This window comes from Asterias amurensis, chromosome 7 (assembly GCF_032118995.1).
Source record: "Asterias amurensis chromosome 7, ASM3211899v1".
In the NCBI taxonomy this organism is placed as follows: Eukaryota; Metazoa; Echinodermata; class Asteroidea; order Forcipulatida; family Asteriidae; genus Asterias; species Asterias amurensis.
In genome coordinates this window covers 12,466,711-12,491,986 of record NC_092654.1, presented here as the reverse complement: position 1 = coordinate 12,491,986, position 25,276 = coordinate 12,466,711, and the positions used below count along the sequence as shown (strand labels likewise).

Here is a 25,276-nt window from a genome sequence, read left to right as displayed (position 1 = left end):
TATCACTTAAGTAATGGTGCTTGAAAGGATTTTTTTAAAACACCTAGGACCAGTCAAAATTAATTCCAAGTGGCAATTGCATCCTTTGAAAGGAAATGCTAGACACACGATTCCCCTGTGAGCTATTCCAACTCTGACTAAACTGAAATATTCAACTCTAAACGATTACAATTTGTCTGATCAAAAAATACTGTCTGCCCATGGTGAAATGCATGAATGAGATTCGCAAAGCAGTTTTCAGGAAGGTGATGAAACCTCAAGGTTGGTAGTGCAATTTATATTTTTTGGACAAAGCATCTCAAAGTAAATCACTGCAATTCCCATTCAAAATAAGGGAATCAATGTGTGGTGAAGAGGTTTTCAACTAGTCGTTTAATCCCAACGAGGCCTGGTTCTTGATAATTTTAACGAGACGAAGTCGAGGTAAATTATCAAGAACCAGGCTTTGGCGGGTTTAAACCACTAGTTGAAAACCGATTCAACACACCTTGATTCCCATTGATAAATACACTTTCGGTCAAAAAACATCAACACTTTTGGTCAAAAAGTAAAATAAATGCAAAAATTATAATTGTTCCATGATTCCTTTCAACACAACACCACTCCAGCTATGAAATGGTAAGGCCCTCCGCCGCCCTTGGGTAAACAACTCCTTATAAGGGAATGTTGTGCGCGTCGCACGTATCGCTTGATGTGGCACAGGTGTCCCGGCCGTTGCTCTTGACCAATAGGAATGAAGAAACTGTCGTATAAGCACAGGCAAGCTCGCGTGTCACGCCCATGTTTCAACACTTTTTACTGGTCATAAACAAAGGTTTATACACACCCACCTGATGCGCTCTCCACCAATAGGAATACCAAAACTGTCTGAGGTATTTATGAATGTAGTTTCATTCTCTCAGTGCATGTTTTGTTGTTTCAAAGTAAAAGTTAATTTCTTATCAAGTTCAAATGCATTTCAAATCCAAGTATCTGCCAAAACAATCGCTAACAGCATTACCCTAGTACACCAATTCAGTTTTTGTAATAAAAGTAATGGATACCATTTTTGGGGCATGTATATATTAGATGTGACGGGGCTCTGCAAAAATGAGACGCTTGTCGCACAACCCACTTTACAGTACAGGGCTTTTGAGTGATGGGAGGGTGGGAACAAACATTGTTTGTTTTTTTAGTTTTTTTTTTATGTGGTTTTTATGCTTCTTCAGGGTCTATATTTTCAAATTTTCTTAAATAGAAACTTTGTCTTTGACCGATAAAGGTGGATAAAACATATTATTTTTTTTCATCCCTTGGGCCGTTTCCCCAGTATTGTTTTTTTTCAAAAGGTCCTAACTTTTGAACCAAACATCATACAAGTGTGTAAGATATGTCAAAATGAAGCTTGTTCTATGCTCTTTTTCAGCAATGTATAAAACCCAATGAGGTAACTTTCCCCCTTGTGACTCATTTTCACAGTGCCCATCACATATTCTCTAGTTTTCATCAAACATACTGTAAATAAACACAAAATGTAAAAAAAATCTTTGATGGTTGTATTTTAAGAGAAAACAACAAGAGTCAATTGTTAATTGTTTAGCCAGAGAGAATTCATGCACTTTTATATTGGGTGTATTTCTATTGCATTAATAGTAATAGGAACAAGCATGGATAACTTGAGTGTCTTCAAATTCTACATCATTACAAAGGAAATAAAGTTTTGAGGAAAGGCAAATCATTTGAAGATGTTTGCCCCAATTCTCAAGCTTACTCTTCCCGGTTGCAGGATCGATAGGTTCACTCAAAGATCGCAATCTTTCACCGGAAGTTGTCGTCGTCGACCCATAAGAATCAGAATCACTAATGCGTGCCGCCGGAGCGCCCTCGGGGGTTCTGGTTTCCTCCGGAGCTGTAGGTGTGAAAAAGTAAAAGATAAGAGAGTGTTGAAATCTCACCTGGTAGACGCCTCCCTGTGCGAATGCAGAGAGTGAGACCCATGGGCGAGGCCGGTCGCTGGAGAATTAACTGAGACATGAGTTCCTAAAACGCCCCTAGTTCCTCCCCTTGACTTGACACCTCAAAGTCAGGAAGGTCACTGGGATTAAACTGACCTGAGGTCCACTACCGCTCTGATTGTTCTGACCCCACTCCCACGATCAACAGAGACATGCTTGGATTACCAAAAGCATACCCTGGAACTCCCCGGCGGAAACGAGTAATGACTAACTCCAAAATCTCACATTTGTATACACAGGGATTCTTAACGGGATCACGTTTGTGTGTGTGTGTATAAAGTAATATGTGCGTTTGTTTGCTCTCTATTTATAAACAATTTTGACTACATGTAGGTTTAAACCAATGTTTAGTGAGTCAGTTTCCTGAACAGGACCAGAATTTGTTAAGTCCTTATTCATAATTTCTGAAAGTGTTTTTAACTATCTGAACATCGCCCTCTGTTGGCACAAAATCAAAACAAACTAGGCTAGGAGAAAAAAACAAAATCACACAAAGGTTGTGGACATACCGACGTGTCATGGTTGAGCAGGTTATAGCATCGAACTAGAGCTATGATGTTTCTGATCAGCAGAGTGGGGTTCGAGTCCCAGTTGTGATAAGTGACACTTAAAGGAACACGTTGCCTTTGATTTGTCGAGTTGGTATTTGAAAAGCGTTTGTAACCGTTTTTTAAAAATGCATATGGGTAGAAAGATGTTGTAAAAGTAGAATACAATGATCCACACAAACATGCCTCGAAATTGCACGGTTTTCCTTTTACCTCGTGGACCAACACGGTCGGCCATTTATGGGAGTCAAAATTTTGACTCCCATAAATGGCCGACCGTGTTAGTTCCCACAGTAAAAAGAAAACCACGCAATTTCGAGACAAACTTGTGTGGATCATTGTATTCTACTTTTACATCTTTCCAACCATATGCATTTTATTAAAAAATGGGTAACAAACGCTTTTTATAGACCAACTCGTCCGATCCAACGCAACGTGTTCCTTTAACCACAGCTTTGTCCATCGGATGGGACAAAATAAAAGCCACATATCCAAGGTGTGTGAATGCCCATGAAAGAACCCAGTGTACTTATCAGTAACGAAGGGGTTCACCCCGAAGTTCCTGGTTTGATTGACTGCATATTGAGCCCCAGCACCTTTTAAACCTTAACATGTAAAACAATCGGTCTAATACTTCAACACGAAGCTCCACTTACACCACTGCAGGGAGTGTAAAGAATATAACTCATACAGTTCACTCCAAGAGCCACTCACCAGTCTTTTTTGGTGAAGGGCTAATACTGTTGAACACCTCGTTGTCTATGCCATCAATGCTACCTTTCCTCGCTTTGTGCTTCGCAATGATCCTCTCTGTTACGTCCATGGACACATCAGATACCGTTCTTCTCATTCTGAAAAACAAACAATCATGAAAAGATAAAACAAAAGGTCAGTTCTTATTCAGATGCAACAAACAGAGCTAAAAGTATAAGCAATTCAAGATGACGTGTAATGAGATAAATCTATAGTATATTATAAAAACTACTGACTGAAGCCTCCTGAACGCTGGCTACTCCTTCAATCTTTTTGAAAAAAAAAAACAACAACAACAACAACAACAACTTTTCATGTATCTTAACCCCTCAAAATCGTTAAATGTTTATAAATGTATCATCTACTTATTGCAGGCCCACCTCTTTCTGCATCTCTCCTGCACCAGGAGTGTCTTTTAGACTGGGCACAATAAATGGCCACTATAAGGCCCGATACTCCACAGAGGCAACAAAGGCGATTGCATCCATGCCCATGCATGGTGCTGCCTTGGTGCCCTTGAAATGCTACAGTAGAACTTTTCAATTTCATAGTATGGTGCCCTTTACCAAGAAGAAAATGCCTTGTGCCCTTGCCCTTTCAAAAACGAAGCATACAGGCCTGCACTATTAATAACTATTTTTTTTTATAGCACTATACACTGAAGAAGATGAGCTTGGTATGCATCAGGACAGATGATGTGTAACAGAATCAATTTATCAAAACCTGGACGTCTGCATTGTGTAATTGACTGAAAGAGCCGCCAAGCAGAGAAATATTTCTATGCCTGCACTCTGAAGGAAACTATTCAAACTATGTGGGGAAAGTAAATGGAAGAAAAGATGGTTGGAGAAATGGGTAGATTAACAAGTAAGGTTTGATCAAAAGTTTAAATGGGCAACTTTTTTTCTGGACATTTCCAGAAAAAAAGTTGCCCATGCACTTTACATATAATAGCACAAGGCATTTCTATCATTTCAAATCTGCACTTTGAATAAAACTATTCCAACTATGTGGAGGAAGTACATGGTATAGTCGGACTGGGTTGGGACTGCTGTTAGAAGGTAGATTTAAAGTACCGGTAAAGTTGTTTTGAAAGTTAAAAATGGGCGACTTAATCTTGGTAAATGCACTTCACAAATGATAAATAATGTCATTGTGGAGACAGTCAATGGTTGCTGCGGTTTCAAATTTCTATGCTCAACAATTTGATTAATGTCATGAAATCTATAAATAAACTAAATTTTTTGAAATGTTTTGAACTCTTTGCTGTTACGCAGTCTTCAATTTAAAAACAAATGTTTTTGTAAATTTACTTCCAATTCTGTTAACGCCGTGATTTGAATGAATGCATTAATGGATGAATGAAAGAACATGTAAGCAAATAAGGGGGGGGGGTGGCACAATTCAAAATAATTGATAGTTCCTTAAAAGAATGTTTTAATGATGTGTGCTTTATCCTGTAAAAGATGCAACCCAAAGGTTAAACAAATTCACTCATCAATAATAAACAATGACTTGGTATTGACAGACAAATGCAACATCACTAAATGAAATAAGAATAAAGAACTATTGACTAGAAAGACGGACATGCAGGAATTCTAAAATGAATAACAGAGAGCTATGTTGACCATATACAGTAAAAAGGTTACAGAGCCTGTCAACGAAACTAAATAAGCACACTCCAGCCCAGATCTCGGACTCACAGAGCTGCCTCATAGGGAATACTGCTCATTAAAACAATCTGACAGGAGAAAATTTAATAGCTTTGCCCTCATAACACACACAATATGCTTGTTACATGTAAGTGATTTTGTGTGTAAGCACTACTCTGTTGAGCTCAATTTTAGTCGCTGCCCGATGTGCAAACACTAGTCAGGAAGCTGTGGGCTAGTCAAACTTGTCTTACAGACAGCCTGGCGGGCTAGGTACATGTACGTGGCTCCAGATGGCCTGACGAGCAAACCACACTTAGCTCCTACGTACATGTAGCTAGGTGGGCAAGTAGTCAAATTTGGCTCTTTAGATAGCCGCCAAGCTAGTCAAACTAAGCACTTTTTTAGGTAGCCCGGCAAGCAAGTCCACAATGGCTGCTAGGTAGCTCAGCAGGCTAGTCAACCTTGGCTCTTGATAGACTGGCAGGCTGGTCAAATTTGGCTCTCAGCCCGGCGGGCTGCTCAAACTTGGCCCTTAGGTAGCCTGGTGGGCTAGTCAGACTTAGCTCTTAGCTAGGTGTAGCCTGGCAAGTGAATCACACTAGGGTGCTGTGTAGCCGCACGGCTATTCCACCTGAGTGGTTAGGTAGCTTAGCAGGCTAGTCAAACTTGGTTCTTGGTAGCCTGGAAAGCTAGTCACACTTCGTACTTAGGTAGACAGTAAGAACTATAATCACCATGACCATGTTGTACGGGAAACCAGATGCTACACCCTGATCAAGGTCTCACTCCATTGCAAGGAACTTTGTTTTGAGCGGATTGCAGAAAATGAGTTGAAAGAAGATTCAAACCAAAAGCTGGTACACTTCTTTCGCTTTTGAAAAATCCCTGTCCAATTTCGTGCAGCACTTTGTAAAATGCTATTTAGTATAATTTGATGAGTGTTGGAATCTGTCCAGGAGATGCAATAAATCTAGCTTTGAACATCTGCATTATAGATGCACGACCTTGCAGTGTGAATAAAAGAGACCTCCAATTTGCCATCCTGCTAGTTTTCCTGTCATCCAGCTGGTCTCCTGTTGACAATTTGCAAAAAAATCCACCATTGTACACCATATCAAGGATAACTTCCCCGGTAGTCGGCTTGGATGATTATTTCCTCATGATGTCACGTCCCATTAAGTGCTGTCAAAGCCGTCTTTAAAGGCACTGAACACTGTTAAAAACCAGTATTCTCACTTAGTGTATCCCAACATATGCATAGAAAAACAAACCTGTACAAATTTGGGCTCAATTGGTCGTCAAAGTTGCGAGAAAAAACACCCTTGTTGCACCAATTTCTGTGCTTTTAGATGCCTTCAAGAAAATACTGAAAGAAAAAACACCCCCGTTGCACAAGCTTTTGTGCTTTCAGATGCCTGAGAACGGCTTCAGGTCAAAAGTCTTTCTGAGATTCAAATATTTAAGTGAGAAATTACCTCACTTTCAAAAATATGTTGCTTCAGAGGGAGTCATTTCTCACACTGTTTTATACTATCAACAGGGCCCAATTTCATAGAGCTGCTAAGCACAAACAATTTGCTTAGCATGAAATTTCTTCCTTGATAAAAACAGGTTTACCAACCAAATTTCCATGTGATTTTCAGGATAAGCAAACAAAAGCTGTATACCAGTAACAAGCACTATGCAACAAATGGAAATTTGCCTGGACATCCTGTTTTTATTGGGGAAGGAATGCTTAGCAATTTTTTGTGTTTAGCAGCTCTATGAAAATTTGCCAAGTTCTCTATTGCTCATTACAGTTAGGGTTAGGGTTAGAGGGCGGGGTTGGAGGGTAGGGGCTGGTTTGACCACAAGAAGTTGGAAACAAACAATGATTTATACGTACCTCTCTCTACGAGCAGCTCGCGATGCTTCAAGCGTGTCCACGAGTTGCTGAGTCTCAACTGATATCACTGAGTCCTTACGCGCTCTAGTAACACACAGGAGGAACAGAAAGAAGGAAGGAGGGAGTAAGACTCAAAGTCAAGGAGCTGTATGTTTTTATATGACGAGGATAAATATTTGTTAAAACAGTCTTTAAAGGGATGAGTATACTCTCAAGATGGATCAAAATCATGTAAAAAATGATAGGATTGAAGTCCAATTTCAAATTTCATAATAATAATAATAATAATAATAAGACTTGTAATGCGCACGTATCCACCCTGCTGGGTGTTCAAGGCGCAGTAAAACCCAAAAAACAAAAGAAAAACAGACACAACTAAATTAATTCTTGAAAACCTGTGACATTCATGTAAGATAAGTTTTGAGGAGAGATTTGAATTTTGTGGTACAAAGACAAGATTAAGTGGTAGAGAGTTCCAGATGTGTGGCGCAGCTGAAGAAAAAGACCTGTCACCCCATGAGTGTCGAGACTTGGGTTCAATGAGGAGAAGCATGGAACTTGATCGAAGATTCCTTGATGGAGTGTAAACTTGAAGCTGTTCAGATGTATAGTGGGGTCAAAAAGCCTTGCCGTAAAACAAGTAATCAGTTTCTAGATGAAAATGGCTAGCATGTTCATACTGTATGGCAGGTAGGTCTTTGGATGGTGCCTTTGATATTACAAGCATAGGATTTAGCACATGTAGTCAGAGGATGAAGGGGTGAGAGTCATTACTAACGAAAAAGTCTGAAACTTGGATACAAATTCAAAGGTATGTTGAAATGATGGCATTTCTACCGTTTGGCAACCCCTGGGGTTATAGATTCCAAGGAGCTTTTGGAAACAGTATCCAAAGCACTAGAGAAGTAGACCAATGAGCAGGATTTATTTATTTGTGGACAACAATATTGTCTGATTTTCTTTACCAGGCCGACATAAAAAGACTGAATTCAGCCAAAAGACTGAACAATCTCATCCCTGAGGATGTCATGAGAAAGATATTTGGTGCCAGGGCCATTCGCAGATTTGTCCTTTGAACTACCAGTAATACGGGTAGAATAACAAGCAGTGGCAGCCATTTTGAAAACGTTTCAAAATGCTTGTTTTTCTACCGATATTCTGCTAAATATCTTTCTCATGACTGTGCGCCAAATTCAACGCATGTATCATCAAAGGCACAATTCCCCCTAAATATTTCTTCTATCCGCCCCACTAATCATGGAAGACTCACAGTCCTTAAAAACATACAAATTTTCCCTAATTCCATGACCGATAGTCCCCTAGCATGCCAGGGGCCTAAAAAAATAGAATTTTAAAGGCAAAACATTTGTTATCGTCAATTTATTCAACTAAGTAAAGTTCTACACTTACCATTAAAAACAAATAAATAAATAAAAGAACAATTCCAATCTTTGATATGTTTTCCTTTCCAACAGCAGCAAGAAACATATCAAACCTTGGTGAGGAGTGAAACCAACACTGACAGATGGAACATGTAGGAATTTACATTAAAGGCAGTGGACACTATTGGTAATTACTCAAAATAGTTTTTAGCATAAAACCTTACTTGGTAACGAGTAATGGGGAGAGATGGGTAGTCTAAAACATTGTGAGAAACGGCTCCCTCTGAAGTGAAGTAGTTTTCGAGAAAGAAGTAATTTTCCATAAAAATTTGATTTTGATACCTCAAGTTTAGAATGTGAGGTCTCGAAATCAAGCATCTGAAAGCACACAACTTCTTGTGACAATGGTGTTTTTTTCTTTCTTAGTTATCTCGCAACTCCGACGACCAATCAAGCTAAAATTTTCACAGGTTTGTTATTTTATGCATATTATTGGGATACAGCAAGTGAGGAGACTGGTCGTTGACAATTACCAATAGTGTCCACTGGCTTTAAAAAACCTATTTTCCCTACCAATAAAACTTAACTATCCCGCATCGCCGACCAAATAAACAGATAAATGTGTTTTGACACCACAGTCGCTCAACTTAGAAAATGATATTCCCTATGGATTCAGTTTTGCTCGCTCACAAATTTGGCAAATCACTCATTTTTTTGTGATGGTTGATAAAAAATGGATCAAATGTGATTGATCCCCCACTACGTTAGGGCACTTTCACCATACTTGGCTTACAGAAGCGATTGTGTAAACTGAAATTGGACCAGCTCCCACACGCACCAACCGTTCCCAATTTCCTTTAAAGGTATGTTGTGCGAGTAAATTTTGTCAAAATGTCGGAAAAATTAATAATTAGGCTTGCATTAAAGGTTTGTCCTAGTGAGGGTTAAGCTTAAGTAATTACTTCAAAAAATATTGACCATGAAAATATAACAGATGGAAATTTGTATCGGGATAAAGTTAGTTAATTTTGGTTTTGCCCACGGTTTATACACTGATGTTAGCACTGTATACTCAGTACTTTCCCGAGCTCTGTGCAAAAAATCATATGCATATATTACTCCGGTGGGATTGGAACCAACAACCTTTGCAATTCTAGAGCAGTGTCTTACCAACTACATGTAGACTACCGAGGTTGCCCGGTAGCTAGAGGCAGTTTGAGTCCTTTATTTTACAGCGAGTACCACAACGATTCAGCATCTATTACATATGTTGAGATTTGTTTTTCCAATCTTCCTGGCTTCTTTTATACATAAATACATTAACTGCAAATTGTTTCATGAGGACTGGCCATATTTAAAAAATTGTAGTTTTTAGCCTGTCATTTTATGCTACCCCAGTCATAAAATAAACCATTCGCATTTAGTAATTAGCTACATATTGGTCGTGCCACCTGAGCCTATTCACACACAAAAAAAGTGTGAAGCATGACGGAGGAATAAAAGGGCAGATGCACAATTAATGTAGGAACAGTCTCCATGGAAACTACTATAACCTCACATGGTCAACAGCAACCCGCAATATCAATGCACTTTTGCTTAAAATCATCGGCTTTCACTCAAATATGCCGCACCACCTATGCAATAACTGTGTCATGGACCCCCACACTGCACTAGTGGTGTATTAGTCGCGGGTCAGACAATTCAGACATACGCGCGCATTAGTAAAATCTAACACTTTCGGTTGAGACCCACAGACAAACATGCCACACCACCTACGCGACCACTGCGTCACCGACGTGCCAAACTGCACTTGTAGTGTGTAGTAAGTTTTGAGTAAACATACAATTTTCACACGCGCGCTTGTAAAATTTTTAACTTTTGCCTGAGATCCGGGTACTGTACTTAGCTTTTAATTTTTTTTTCAGCATGTGTGCGGAATGCTATTGTTGTCATTTTGGAGTGACAAGCTGGAAGGGTGCATTTGGATATTGATGTCTTGCGATAGCCGCCACTCCACCATGACAAAATAGGTTGTGGATTTGAACTATGAACATGTACGAGAGGGCTATTTGTCTTTTATCTTGCGCAGGTGTCAAGATTAAAACATACAAGGTGTAGATAATAATTTGCCATATTATTCTGACTAATTCAGGGCTCTTATCGTGAATGTTAAAGGTAAAGCATACCTGTGAATTTTAAAACTGTTGTGGTAGTGTTGAGGGGCGATTGGGAGCAGTTTTGTTCATACAGGAATCCGTATTTAGAATACACTTACAGAACATCGTTTCATGCAGAGATAAACATTCTCAGATTGAAATGTTTTTGAATTTCTCTCTATATAAAACCACATTTCTATGAAGGGAATGGCTTCTCAAAGTGTCACATGTCAACAGCAGCTGCAGTGCTTCTTACAAAAGAAGTTTAGATGGTCATTAATATTTAGAGATATTACCAAATGTATACCCTTCCATTAAAATTTTGAGTAGTGTCACTAAGCTATTTATAATTAATTCATAAAAAAATAAAAAACCGAAAAGGTGTTTTTGTTAGGGAAAAAAAGCAAAATGAAACTTGGCAAGAAGTGCGTGCCCCCATGGAAAAAATGGTTCACCCCAACACAAGTACGTAAAATGTTATCCTTGTTATGGCGCTGGATGTGTCATACATGTATCTTTCTTGCCTCACAAGTAACATTTTCTCTTAGTTTTAAAAGCCAAGTTTGCAGGTTGGTTTAGAAAAAGAGGTTGCATAACAGCTATGATTTTGATTATACTCTGGCAAAGACTGATATTGTACTATCCCTTTAACCCAGTGTTTGTACAGGCTTGGTCATTTTCTAGGTGCGGTAACACACGTACTCCCAGTCTGTTTATAGTTCCAGCCACTGTGGTGCGTGTAGATTAATGAACCCCAAACAAACTGTAAAATCCACATGACACGGATTAAATAATAGCTTCAGAGTGCATATCAACTTATTTGAGATAATTATTTATTTTCCTTTTTTGATAATTTTTTTCCCCACCCTCCTAGTGATGGAATTTTCACAGTGATAAATCAGTTCAGTTGAAAAACAAAAAACTTAAAACAGATTTTAGAAAACTGATATTCAGCCCCAAGTTGCTGTTGTTTTCTACATGGATTGATGAATTGGTGTTATCTTTTGGAACAAACATTCGGTGAAAAAAATGAAATTCTTTCAACTAAATTCAATTTGCAGAAACAAGTTACTAACAAATGCCAGCCATGGTCTATTTTTTTCTTCTGTTACTCGAAAATTATTTTAGCATGTATACGTACGGACATATTTTTGTGACATTGTTTAACTCATCTCTCAAAAACTACAGCACCTCAGCAAGTAATATTCTGAGGGAAGCTTTCTACCATCAATATCTTCAAACTGTGTACCTACATAAGTTTAGCGTAAATCTGTGGACATTGTGTTTTGCGTCCTATAAAAAGTACGGTACCCCAATCCTTTAAAGGCAGTGGACACTATTGGTAATGGTCAAAGACCAGTCTTCTCCCTTGCTGTATCTCAACATATGCACAAAATAACCAACCTGTGAAATTTGAGCTCAATCGGTCATCGAAGTTGCAAGATAACAATGAAAGAAAAAACACCAATAGTGTCCACTGCCTTTAATCCCCATACCTTGTGTCTGAAGAGGTTGAGCTGAAGCTGTCAGACCGATATCTCATTCCACCCTCAGCCGCTTGCAGAGCATCCTTCGTCAGTGGCTGGTAGTCTGGTTGACTTCCGCTTGTTCTCCTTGGGGACCTGGGACTCAACGTCTGCGTCGGCGAATCCAGCGACGACCTCTGCACATCTCGTCTAGTTGTCTTCACGTCGTCATTTGTTTGCCTTCTTGGTGAGTAGGATGGCACACCTGAATCGTCGTCTTTCCCTCTCCGGTCTCGCCTTGGTCTTGAGACGGACGGATCACTATCACTACTCGTGGCTGCCGAGCCACTGTCTTTCAGGCCGTACTTATCAGCGAGCTCTCGTCTCCTCTGCTCTTTATATTTTGCGATCCGAGCCTTTCGTGTTTCCGGATCCTCTGATGATTCAGAGTTGCTACGAGCGCGGGACAAGCTCTCCGTCGCAGACGTCGATGCTGGATTCTCACTTCTGGTATCACCTAGGGTGGTAGACGCCCGGGTGCGGGTATAAACAGGTACTCTCGTAACATCACCGTTGGATGCCTTCCGACCAAGGTATTCATCCCTGATGCTGTCCACTTTATCCTTGTCGTGTCTCGGAGGTCTGGTGCACCGGGACGCCAAAGAATCAGCCGTACCAGTTCCTTCTTTTGCCTTTTTTTCTACGTTCCCATATCCAGCCGAGTCGGTGGCACCTCTCCGCGTATGCCTTGACGTCTCCGCGGTGCTGCGTGCTGTGTAACCGCTAGTTTTCCTAGAGCTGGACACATCTTGAGGAGTGCCATTTCTTGTGAGTCGTGATCGTCCTGACATTCCAGTTTCTTTAGTTTGGGGTTGTCCTTGATCTTCAGAATCTGAACTATTGAAGGAGTCCTTCTTTTCAATGAATTTTCGGATCTTTTCAGCAGAGGTTTCCGACTTCCTCGTCTGGTTGCTGCTATATTTTTCCCTGAGTTTGGCGACTGTAATGGGAAGAAATTAAAATAAAATAAATTTATGTGTGAGTTTCAGTCGTCCTCTTGAATTGTATGCACCATGACAGCCTGCAATATGATGCTGAATGCATCTACACAGTACACAGTCAACCCTCCAACTGTTTGACCATTTAATATCATTCACCTTGGTTTTGGATGCAATATGGTATCATGTTCATACAGTGAATGCATCTACACAGCACAGTTTTTTTAGCATTTTTCAGCATTTCTTAAGTCTATGATTTATGTGTGTTGTTTGTATGTTGTGGCTGTTTTTCATGTGGTTTTTTTATGACTGTGGAAACACTTTTCATGTTAACATGAATAAATAAAAATAAAATAATCAAATCAAATCTTATCTAATCTAAATAAGGAGGTAATGCCTGGGTAATGTTAAGCTTGTCTATTTTTGTAATGAATGAAGTTATATAATTTTGTTTCATCCACTACTGACAGTTGACAAACCGATTTTTGAACACAAAGGTCGATGCAGTGTTTTATCATTCCCCTCCTAGCACAATCACCGACCCCTCTAAGATCTGTGGTATGGTCCAGCTTAGGATATCATTCAATTGAGATCGGTGTGAACAATGAGGTAAAGCCAATGAAAATATGAGAATATTAAAGGCAGTGGACACTATTGGTAATTACTCAAGATAACTATTAGCATACAATTTTACTTGGTAACCAGTAATGGGGAGAGGTTGATGGTATAAAACATTGTGAGAAACGGCTCCCTCTGAAGTAGTTTTTGAGAAAGAAGTAATTTTCCACGAATTTGATTTTGAGACCTCAGATTTAGAATTTGAGGTCTCGAAATCAAGCATCTGAAAGTACACAACTTTGTGTGACAAGGGTACTTTTCCTTTCATTAATATTTCAAAACTTTGACGACCAATTGAGCTCAAGTTTTCACAGGTTTGTTATTTTATGCATAATGTTGAGATACACAAAATGATTTTGAGACCTCAGATTTAGAACTTGAGGTCTCGAAATCAAGCATCTGAAAGTACACAACTTTGTGTGACAAGAGTGTTTTTCCTTTCATTAATATTTCAAAACTTTGATGACCAATTGAGCTCAAGTTTTCACAGGTTTGTTATTTTATGCATAATGTTGAGATACACAAAATGATTTTGAGACCTCAGATTTAGAATTTGAGGTCTCGAAATCAAGCATCTGAAAGTACACAACTTTGTGTGACAAGAGTGTTTTTCCTTTCATTAATATTTCAAAACTTTGACGACCAATTGAGCTCAAGTTTTCACAGGTTTGTTATTTTATGCATAATGTTGAGATACACAAAATGATTTTGAGACCTCAGATTTAGAATTTGAGGTCTCGAAATCAAGCATCTGAAAGTACACAACTTTGTGTGACAAGAGTGTTTTTCCTTTCATTAATATTTCAAAACTTTGACGACCAATTGAGGTCACATTTTCACAGGTTTGTTATTTTATGCCTAATGTTGAGATACGCAAAGTGAGAAGACTGGTCTTCGACTATTACCAATAGTGTCCAGTGTCTTTAAAGTATGTATGTCATTAAATGCTTGCAGCGGCCCTCAATGCAGGGGTGTTCATTGATGTTTCAGTACAATATTATCATGTACGTTAGTACATGAGGCAGTTTTTATTTTAGTTAGAGAACATTTAACTCCAACACTGTGTATGTTTAAGGTGAACAGCAAGTCTGCTAAAGGATTAGCTCTTCCTTACTTTTCCCCAGTGTTCCCCCGGGAACCTTCCAAGCCAGACTCGAGACCTTACACCTTCCACCACAATTATCTAGGCAACTCAATTTGGAATCACTCTACGTGATGAAAAGCGTGCTGGCGCCTTCCGACCTAGAGGTGTGTGTTAATACAGCCTCTGTCAATACCGGAGACCCTCGGGAGAAGTGGATCTTAGTAGGTTTTACACCGTCGCCCCTCCAGCTCAACCTACACTTCTCCATAACCATGATGGGTAAATGTATTGTAAGCTTGACTAAGCCGTGATCTCATTCGCATTAGTTTGTGTTTAATCATTGGGATACATGCATGTATATCTTTTGCAACAGTAAACTACAACAATTTTTTTTCATAACCATGATGGAGGAATGTGTCGTAAGCTTGACTAAGCCGTGATCTCATTCTCATTATAGTTTGTGTTTAATCATTGGGATACATGCATGTATATCTTTTGCAACAGTAAACTACAACAAATTTGTTTTCATAACCATGATGGAGGAATGTGTCGTAAGCTTGACTAAGCCGTGATCCCATTGGCATTAATTTGTGTTTATTCAATAATTGGGGGATACACATGCAAATCTTTCACAACAGTGAACTTCAACAAGTTTGTCGGAACTGTAGCAGTACTTTCGTGCTGAATTCCATTTGTCTCACATCAATAAGCACACCTTAAGACCCGTTAACATTTTAGAACAGTCAACATTAGTTAATGCCCTAATGGTTCGACTGTAGCATAGTCTTTTTTGAAGGTTTCGAGGAAGCTTACTCCAGTTGGGTTAAGTTTTATCCAATTTTTTTCAAATTTGAAAAAAGTCAGAGTTTGTTGTCTTTTGTAACTTTTAATAATAATGAATTATCAGTTTTATCAAATTTTTATCAAATTTAATCAAATTTTTATATATTTTGTTTTGTTTTGTGCATTCATGCCTTGAGCTTTTCTCCTCTTCTTTTAAGTCAGAGTTTGTTGTTTTTTGTAATTTTTAACAATAATGAATGTAAACACGCCAATTTAAGTCTTTTTAACTTCTGTCGTGTATTTTGTGATATTTTTAATAATTAATGAATTGAATTGAATTGAATTGAATAGAGTGGAAACTAGGCTATTTACTATTTATGGTGTAATATATACCATACATGTAGCTCCTTTGGGTTTTAAAGCACTTTGCAATAGCTAGTTCTACTTTCTCATTTTATAAACATTGGTATGCTGAAGTTTTTTAATGTTTGAAATATCTCTCAAAATAGACAGCATTTCAAGAAATACATTTTTAGGGTCACTGTTGTTTGGTAACTTAAGGGCTACATTGCCCTCACATTTCACAACATGGAATAATCCCCTTTATAATCATTTTTTAAATCTGGCTGCAGCTTTTTCTGCTGATGAACACAAAACTCTTAACACTGAAAAACACAACAGAATACAAACAGAAGATGTACTAGGTAACAATTGAAATGGATGAATTAAATGCTAAATAAGTGCGTCTTTAAAGTAGTCTTAAACTAATTTTTTTTAAACTATATTACATGAATGGCTTGACTTAATATGAACTGTTAGTCTTGTATATTACCTGGGCGGACAGTTCTGCCTTTCCCTCTGTGGACTTTGCTGGAGGTATTTGACTTGATTGATGGATCCGATGACAAATCTTCTGATCTCCTGTGGATGGGGCTAAAAGAAAAACAAAAAACAAAATGTAATGATAAAACTTGTACCAACTGTTCTTACTCCTTCTTTTTGTTAAAATCTGCTTTGCAAAGAGATAATGAACTAATTGCACAAGAATGAAGAACACATCAAATAATTAATACGTATCAAACCTGTACAATTGTCTGACATTAAGATTGTATTTCATTTCCATTTAATTTACATCGGTGCGAAGCCAAGAACTCTTAGAAAAGTGAACTTCATCACTGTACTAGCCAAAAACACATTGGAGAGAAGAGAATGAAGAGTTTCAAATAATATTTATTCTAATATTTGTCAATTTTGGGAAGTGAGGGATGTCCGTAAAAAGTAGAGCAAGAAGAAAGAAGATGAGGAAAAACTTGGTTGGGGAGGGGGAGGAAATGTTAAGGAGGAGGTAGAGAGCAGCTCAAAATGGAAACCAAAGGGAAAACTTTACTAAGTAGCAGATACAGAAGCCATTCAGGGCCTAATTTCAGAGTAAGCCTGTAAGCACAACAACTTGCTAAGCACAGGCTGACAGAATAGGATTGCTTAGCAGAGTCAGGTTACCAGCCCAATTACGATTAAGTTTGCATTGTTGTGGCTGGTGCCCGACTCAATTTTTGAAAGTATTTTCAGCTCTGCTTATCGTAATTGGCCCTTTTGGAAGAAGGATCTTTACTTGTGCGCGTAGTAACTTCTCGTACTAGGCAGTCTACGCTTACAAAGCTATAAGGTGGAAATTGTAAGTGGAGAATGGGGATCGTAAGTGCAGGGCAGAAATTTGGCGCTTGCACAGTAAGCGGAGATGATGATTGTAAGCGGAGATGATGATTGTAAGCGCAGAATTCGGCGGTAGGCAGAGCCATGAAATTGGGCCCTGATATCAATGTGACTATTCATCAGACCATAGCAAAGACACAACATGAAGTAGGATCTAAAGGGCAGAGGAAGGAAGGTTGGGAAGGGCAGGGGAAATGAGAAAGGGAAGGTGGGGTAGCTGAAATTGGAAATCACTTTAACATTTCTGAATATTGACAACTGCTGCTAACTAGACCGTATAGAAAGGTGGGGAAGGAGATAGGAAGGAAAAGAGAAAATAGAGAGGTTGGTTGGATAACAGTGGAACAGAATAAGAGTTATGTACTTGTATTATGTGCACATGTCCAACCTGCTGGGTGTTCAAGGCGCAGTAAAACAAAAAAACAAACAAAAGAAAACAGACGCACGAAAATTAGTTCTTAAAAACTTATGAGAAGAGATTTGAATTTTGTGGAACAAAGACAAGAATTAAGATAAGTAGAGAGTTCCAGATGAGTGGTGTGTAGCTAAAGAAAAAGACATGTCGCCCCATGAGAGCCGAGACTTGGGTTCTCTGAGGAGAAGCATGGAACTGGATCAAAGATTCCTTGACGAAGTACGTATAAACTTACAGTAGTTTTGAGATACAGTGGAGAGCCTTGCCGTTTTAACGGCAAGGCTCTCGCTCATTGTCCACAAAGTACGAAAAAGGTCTTTGTGGACATTGAGCATCAGCTTGAAGATGATTTGTTGAGAGATAGGGAACCATTGTTTCAGAATGGGGGCGATTCGGATAGTCAGGATTTTCTAGACAGTGTCACAATGCAGGCTCCAGAGTTTTGAAGACGGAAAATCTGGTTCTTAGGAAGACTGTAGAGAAGAGCAATGCCGATGTCAAGGTAAGAAGAGGGGCTCAAGAAGGGAGCTTATAGAAAGAAAACCAAATAATATTTCAGAATTGTTGTAAGAGAAAAGAAAAACCTGCAGGGTAACAAACCAGCGACTGCTTATCAGACTGAAGAAAAAGCCAAAGGGCTCAAGAGAGGCTGGAGTCATTCACGTTTGGGAAAAGGTTACTGAACGATTCTGACAGCCAGGATCTTTAGGCGCTGATAACATACCCAGACATTGGATTCTAAACTATTTCATCGTTACCCCCTTCTAAATTATTCTCCTCAAGGGCCTGTGAATGATGAGACCATCAGATGGAGTATGACTTCATCGGTAAGAGTTGCATCTTATTACCGAATTTACGTCAGGGCCAAACAGTTTAGCATTTTTTAAAGGGAGACCACTACATTTGACATAAAACTACAGAAGTTGTTTCTAAGCTGAGTGCACACGGGTACATGTATTCTATTGATATCCATTCTCTAGATAAAAACTCAAACCATTCAAACAAACCTTCTAACATTTCATGTTCATTGTCATGCTCTAGTGAAAACAATGAAAGTATGGGCTTTGTTTTTGGGGGGGATTTTGAGCAGTTTCATATCATCACACAATGTGCAGCATTGCATCTCAGTTAAGGAAAAAATGTTGTATCTTGCATGAAAATGCTCCGTGCAAAATTATATCTTGGCGCATACATGTACTGGATTTGTGTGTATATCTGGGGTAGATTTCACAAAGAGTTAAGACTAGTCTTATCTTGAGTTAGGACGAGTTACTCGTCCTAACTTAGGACTAGCCATACGTTTTTGTAGTCCTAAGTTAGGACTAGTCCTAACTCTTTGTGAAATCGACCCCTGGCCTTTTTAAGTGAGATACACTGTATGCTATTGTAACAATTTCAGACTCATGCGTAACATATGTAGGCCACTTTAGGAGAGACCATTCTTTTGCATTGACAGGATGGGGAAATGCATGTATACGTGCCAATTGTTAGTTAAATTTAGAAAAAATGATTTGGGGAATTTTTCAATTGGCTGGTTCTGACAGCATATCAGATGAAAATAGATTTCCTGAATCTATTTGAGGCTACAGTAAAACCAATTATTTATACAAAACTGAATAACTTTCGATTCTGAGCTGTCACAATATTGCAGATTCAAAACATCAAACTTCGCTTAAACACCAATGCAAGGCAATAAAAAAATTTCATTCTTTTTTACGTTTTTTTTATTTAAAAATAATTTTCTTGTAGTCAGCGAAGATTGGCTCAAAATGCTCATTGAACATTTTCGTACAAATTTCCTGTACATTAAGTAGTCATTGCCCATTTCTGCACGGTACCACCAAAAAAGAAATGAATTGATAATTATAGCCTGAAATTGATTCGGATTTAAAAAAATATATTGAATAAAATGCACTTTTCTCAAAACCTGTTTGAATATCACCTCAAATGAAACAAATTGTAACTGACTGAAACAGATTGAGAATTCCTAAACAAAATATTGAATATAAATGCACTTTTCTCAATGCCCGTTTGAATATCACCTAAATTAAACAAATTGGTAATTGACTGAAATGGTTTGAGAATTCAAAACAAAATACTGAATATAAAAAATATGCACTTTTCTCAATGGCCATTTACATACATGGATATACCACCTAAAGTGAAATGAATTTGTAATTCAGAATTTTTAAACATGATTGAAATATTGTATACAAAATGCACTATTCTGAATCAGTAAAAAAAAAAAAACAGGACCTGAAGGGGTTGCCCTTTGGTGTCGGGAGAGAAATGGGGCATCATAACACCACAAGGCAGATGTGCACAATGTTAAGGCAGGACCAATCAATAATGTAATAGCCTAGTGATAAAATATGCAACAAAAATACAGGGTTTAATGGCTATGAGCTACATGTATGAATACATACACAAATCCCTGGTGCTAGTGGCTGTTATGCGTGTGTACACACTACACGTTTGGCAGCGGTAAACCCGTTCACCAAATGTAAAATATTAACTCACTTGCCTTCGGGGCAGGTCAGTCATTTCACAAGATAAGTTTAAAGATTTTTTTCTAATTTGGCTCACACGTATCAATAAATCAAGAAGGGTGGATTTAATGTGTTTCAGAATAAAAAGGCGGAATTTCAGGACACAAATCTGATGTGTTTTTCGATGGATAATCAATGATGTGTGACAAGGAACACATGAGTTCATTAAACCAAGTAGGGCATGAATACAATGGCTCCAGTAGGGTCATAACTTATAAATATTTTAATCTTTGACACACGAACAGAAAAAAAACATCTGTGGCTGGCTTTCAAAATGTTGGGACAAAAACACAAATGAAATCAGCTGCACAAGGGAAAATAATTGATAGAATATTTCTACATTTTAATGTAGGCACAATACTGGGCCTTGGATAATAAAAAAAGTAGGAATTATTTTTAGTACATTGCTCACCTTATTGCTCATGAGCGGAATTTTTCAAAGGGCAAAACAAGAAATCGGAAATCAGACTAAAGTTGGGAGAAAATAACATGCCTGTTAATGTGAGCAACCAATTAGGCTAGGAATTTCAACGAGGCAATGTTGGTCATTGTCTCCACTGTCTTTGTTATGGCCTTGGTGCCCCTTTAATCCATCAATATTCTAATGGAAGTTCCTCATAGAAAAATGAAAGAACATGCCTCAGAGGTCAATAAGGTTACAAGAAACTGGTTCTCTAATTATTTATTCATCATCAACAGGGAACGATAGAAAAATGTTTGGACCAAATTTTTTTTTTTTCCCACTGAATGCTCACATTGAGTAGAAAATGATGATTTTTCAGTAGCAACTGGTACAGTTTGTGTAGTCATCTAGCTATATACTATTCCAGGGAAATCGTTCACTGATCATGCATAATTGTGTATACACTACATATGTGTAGTGTACAAGATGAATTTGGGAAATATTTTCAAAAGGGATCACAAATACTGGTAAAATTATTTTTTAAAAAGATAAAAATCGATTCATTTCATTCCAGAGGGAGATAGTCAATATGAGTCCATTTTATACATTATAAGGTCACAGTGTAAGTTGTACTGTACATATACTGTTAATAGTGTTTCATTAAATAATTGTATGTTTTTAGTGGTTCTTCAACTGAAGACAACTTTCATGCTGAGCTGATTTTAACCAGTATATAAATACAAAGTACAAACAAATACAACCAATTACAATCCAAAGTCACCACTATATAATTACAATGTGTTCAATCACATGGTCAGAGGCGAGTAGTAATCAATGGAAGAGCAAACAAATAACTCCAAAGGCAACACCACACATAAACAAACATATCATATTTTGTTCAAATGCCTACTTACAATCACAAGCATTATGGGTAGAGGTATGTTCCCAACAGACCAATGAATGGGTCATTGAATGTTAAAGATGCTGTCATTCCATCTGCGTTGCGATCAATGCATAATGTCATGTGTACTACAAGTATGATAAAAATTTCTCTCACAAGCATCAATACGTGACGTCTTACCTCATTGCCAACAGTCAACAAGGGTAAAAGGACAAAACGATTTACCTACATATCAGAGGAGTGGAAATCTCCAATCGACAGAGATGAGAGAAGAAGGCGATGAAGTCGATCCCGACCTTATAACATCCTCCTGGGTTATATCATAGAGCCGATGCTCTATGGTTATACACATGGGGAGTGTGGATCCCGATCATACAAATAATGTAAGAGCGAACAGTAAATAATTCCAAAGTCAACACCAAATGTAAACAAATAAATCATATCTTGTTCGAATGCCTACTTACAATCACTTGCATTACAGGTACAGGTTTATGAACGTTCTCACATAAGATGCTGACACTCCATCTGTGATGTGATCAATGCATAACGTATAGTATACTGATCAGCAGTGTGGTATACAACAAAATTTCTCTCACCAGCATCAACGTCTTAGCCTCATCATTGTCACCAGTCAACAAGGGTAAAAGTATTTACCTACATATCAGTGGAGTGGAAATCTCCTATTGACAGAGATGTGAAGACTATGATGTCGATCACGACCTAAAACTACATCCTTCTAGGTTTACGTTGAGAGAGTAGATCCCGATCATACGAGGAGGGGGAGTGTACGTCGTAATGTCATGGCTCTCTCTCCCAACGCAGACACGCCAGCATGACACTGATGTATCAGAATACTGTGCATACGTCAAGCACTAGAGTAGACAGCGTGTGGCTCATTGAGTATAGACTAGCCTCAAGTCTCTTCATTGTTAAAGGGCTTGGGTACGTTTTGTAGTGATCACCTTTTTCAAAGCCGCTCCCTCGTTTCCACATTAAAAATTGCAAGCCTGGGTTCAGTTTCAAAACAACATAGATATGTTATATTAGATTTTCTTTTGATTTTTGGGGTTAAACAAAGAATTGACTAGAGTGGGATTCGAACCAACAACCTCCGGATTAACGTGCCGGCGCTCTACCAACTGAGTTATCTAGCCCTATATTGGTGGTGTCCCTATTTTGTCAATACCTTTGTTCGGGGGTGCCAGTCAGAAGCCATACAACCATTAACTGCCATGTAGCCAGGGATCACACCCAAATTACGATACAACCTGGGAAGCGGCAGCCAGGGGATCACCTTAAGGGGATAGATTTTCTTTTGACATACATCTGTTGCTGAGGCAGTAAAATTATCGGACTCAGTGTGATTGTTTTTTTTTTTTACAAAAAGAACGAAAAGGTGACAAACACAAATCACAATATCCACAGAGTTACATTAGTAAAGTATGTTGGGTACATGATAAAATAATTTTTGTCGCTTGAGACAACAAATTATTTTTTTGACTTTTGTTTACTCATTTCTCAAAAACTACAGCACCTCAGCAAGTAATATTTGAAGGGAAGCTTTCTACCATTATTATCTTCAAACCATAGCAAGTTCAATGTAAATCTGTGTACATTTTTTTTTTTTTTTAAAGTACCCCCATCCCTTTAAGTTGGGCATACTTAAAAGTGTACCTCATTTCTTTTTGCATTGTGTTGTTTCTGTGGTTTGGGTTAGCTTTCTCCTATGTTCGTTCCCCTTTTCCTGTCATTGTTTTTAATTTCCTTTTGGAACTTAATATACCAGACATGTGCAGTGTACGTACATGTACATGACATGCTCGCATTAGACCAGTAATGCACAGAGAAAGGAAATTCCTCATTTGATGGTAGAAGTATGCACATTGTACATGTATTCCACATTTGTTTTGGCCTCTAAAAATAAAAGGGCCCTATACATGTTCTGAGTGAAGATTTTTTAGACTTTTAAAATATGTTGTAGTAAAAATGCAAACAATTACAAATGTAGGAAAATCTTTATTGGATAAGCATTTTAAAAATGGTTGTGAAAATGAATTACATGTATTTGCCTATCAGCATGCCTTATGGCATACTAAATGCAAGCACAAAATCATTCAAAATAATCATAATTGCAATCACAAGATTGTACAATGACTTGGCATACCAATCGATAAACAAATTCCATTTTGCTGACTATACTGACTAAGTACTGTACATTTAAGTCTCAAGCGTCCATACATGTTCATCTTCCCTGAATTGTATTGCCTTGGAATCTCAAAGCCCTACGGTGACATCATGCACCCATAAATAGCAAATGACTTCTGTTGTTTGCAGTGAAACATCATCTGCAGCAGCAGGACTGGTAGCAAGTCTACTCCATAAGGCTATTGCCAAGTGCCAATACTTTGAGTCACATACAACATGAGTCATCCAGGATCGTCATGACGATGCCTGCTTTAGAAGCTGTCACAGCGAGATTCTTCCAGTTTATTAAAAAATAAGAGATTCGGGTCATGAGTGAATCTTGCAACCAAAGTGTTTACGACCCAGACTGTAAACTGTTACCTTAAAAATTATGCTCTCTTGTTTACATTGCTGCATTTTTTAGGGACAATTTGTGGAAAGAGTGATTTATTTGAGGCACTCTGTTTTACAGCGTCTTGTCGTAAAATGTAATCAAGCATAACTAGCCAGACGCTCATGGAGAAATGTAGAAGCACATGTAGGTCAATATTTAACCTGATAATCTGACAGATACAACATTTTCAAGGTTTAGTTTTGGGATAATCTGAACTTCAGAATCAAGCTTCTTTGTTTCATAAACGGAACAATGTAGATCTTAAGGTATGGGTTAGGGGCAAGGGAGACATGGCCTTATAATAATAATAATACAAGGCATTTATAAAGCGCTCTAACTAACAGGGGAAAGTACCACAGCGCTGTACACATAATAATAATAACAAAAAGCATAGAATAAATAAAAGCAAGCAAATCAGTTGAACAAGTGGGTTTTGAGAGATTTCTTGAAGGCTGCTAGTGAGCTAGAGTGGCGGATGCTATGAGGTAAATTATTCCAGAGTTTGGGGGCAGCAGCGTGGAAGCTTATCTAACAGATAAGGATGGTCTGAGAACTGATCAAGGTTAACTGGGCGCCATGCTGTATATGTCAGTAACTGACTACATGCATAATCATTTAATAAGGGAGTAAATGTGTGTTGAAGAGGTTTCAACTAGTGGTTTAATCCCAACAAGGCCTGGTTCTTGATAAATTTACCGAGACGAAGTCGAGGTAAATTATAAAGAACCAGGCCTCGGCGGGTTTAAACCACTAGTTGAAAACCGATTTAACACACTTTGATTCCCATTCATAAATACCTTTTCGGTCAAAAACATCATCACTTTTTGGTCAAAAAGTAAAATAAATGCAAAAATTATAATTATTAAATGATTTCTTTCAACACAACACCCCTCCAGCTATGAAATGGTAAAGCCCTCCGCCGCCCTCGGGTAAACAACCCCTTATAAGGGAATGCTGTGCGCGTCGCGAGAATCGCGTGATGTGGCACAACTGTTTCAGTCGTTGCTCTCGACCAATAGGAATGAAGAAACTGTCTTATAAGAACAGGTGCTAGGTCGCGTGTCACGCCCATGAATTAACACTTTTTACCGGTCATAAACAAAGGTTTATACACACCCACGTGACGCGCTCTCCACCAATAGGATTAGCGAAAATGTCTGAGGTATTTATGAATGTTCTACTGTACATGTAGATGGACATTAAATGAAATCTATGTCTATCTATGGAACTTTGTTCTGTCTCAAGTATCAGATGAGAATATTACAATGAAAATAATAAATAAAGGTAGGTAAGGGTACCTTTGGTATTAACTCCAAAAAAAAATCTATGACCACAACAATATAGAGTTGGTAAGAAGCACTGCATCTGTTGAAGAATGCCCTTCAAAAGGTTTCA

General features: G+C 38.3%; 1 protein-coding gene across 3 annotated transcripts in view; it reads right to left on the bottom strand.

Annotated features, from left to right (window-relative positions):
• The window catches only part of LOC139939492 (uncharacterized), a 180,274-nt gene that overhangs the window by 65,193 nt on the left and 89,805 nt on the right, over nt 1-25,276 (bottom strand). For all 3 annotated transcript variants that reach the window (XM_071935452.1, XM_071935453.1, XM_071935454.1), the window contains 5 exons: nt 16,155-16,255; nt 11,870-12,839; nt 6,836-6,919; nt 3,257-3,393; nt 1,751-1,888 (listed from right to left, as the gene is read on the bottom strand). In XM_071935452.1, the coding sequence (XP_071791553.1) occupies nt 1,751-1,888; nt 3,257-3,393; nt 6,836-6,919; nt 11,870-12,839; nt 16,155-16,255 (1,430 nt within the window). The remainder of the gene's footprint in view (nt 1-1,750; nt 1,889-3,256; nt 3,394-6,835; nt 6,920-11,869; nt 12,840-16,154; nt 16,256-25,276) is intronic.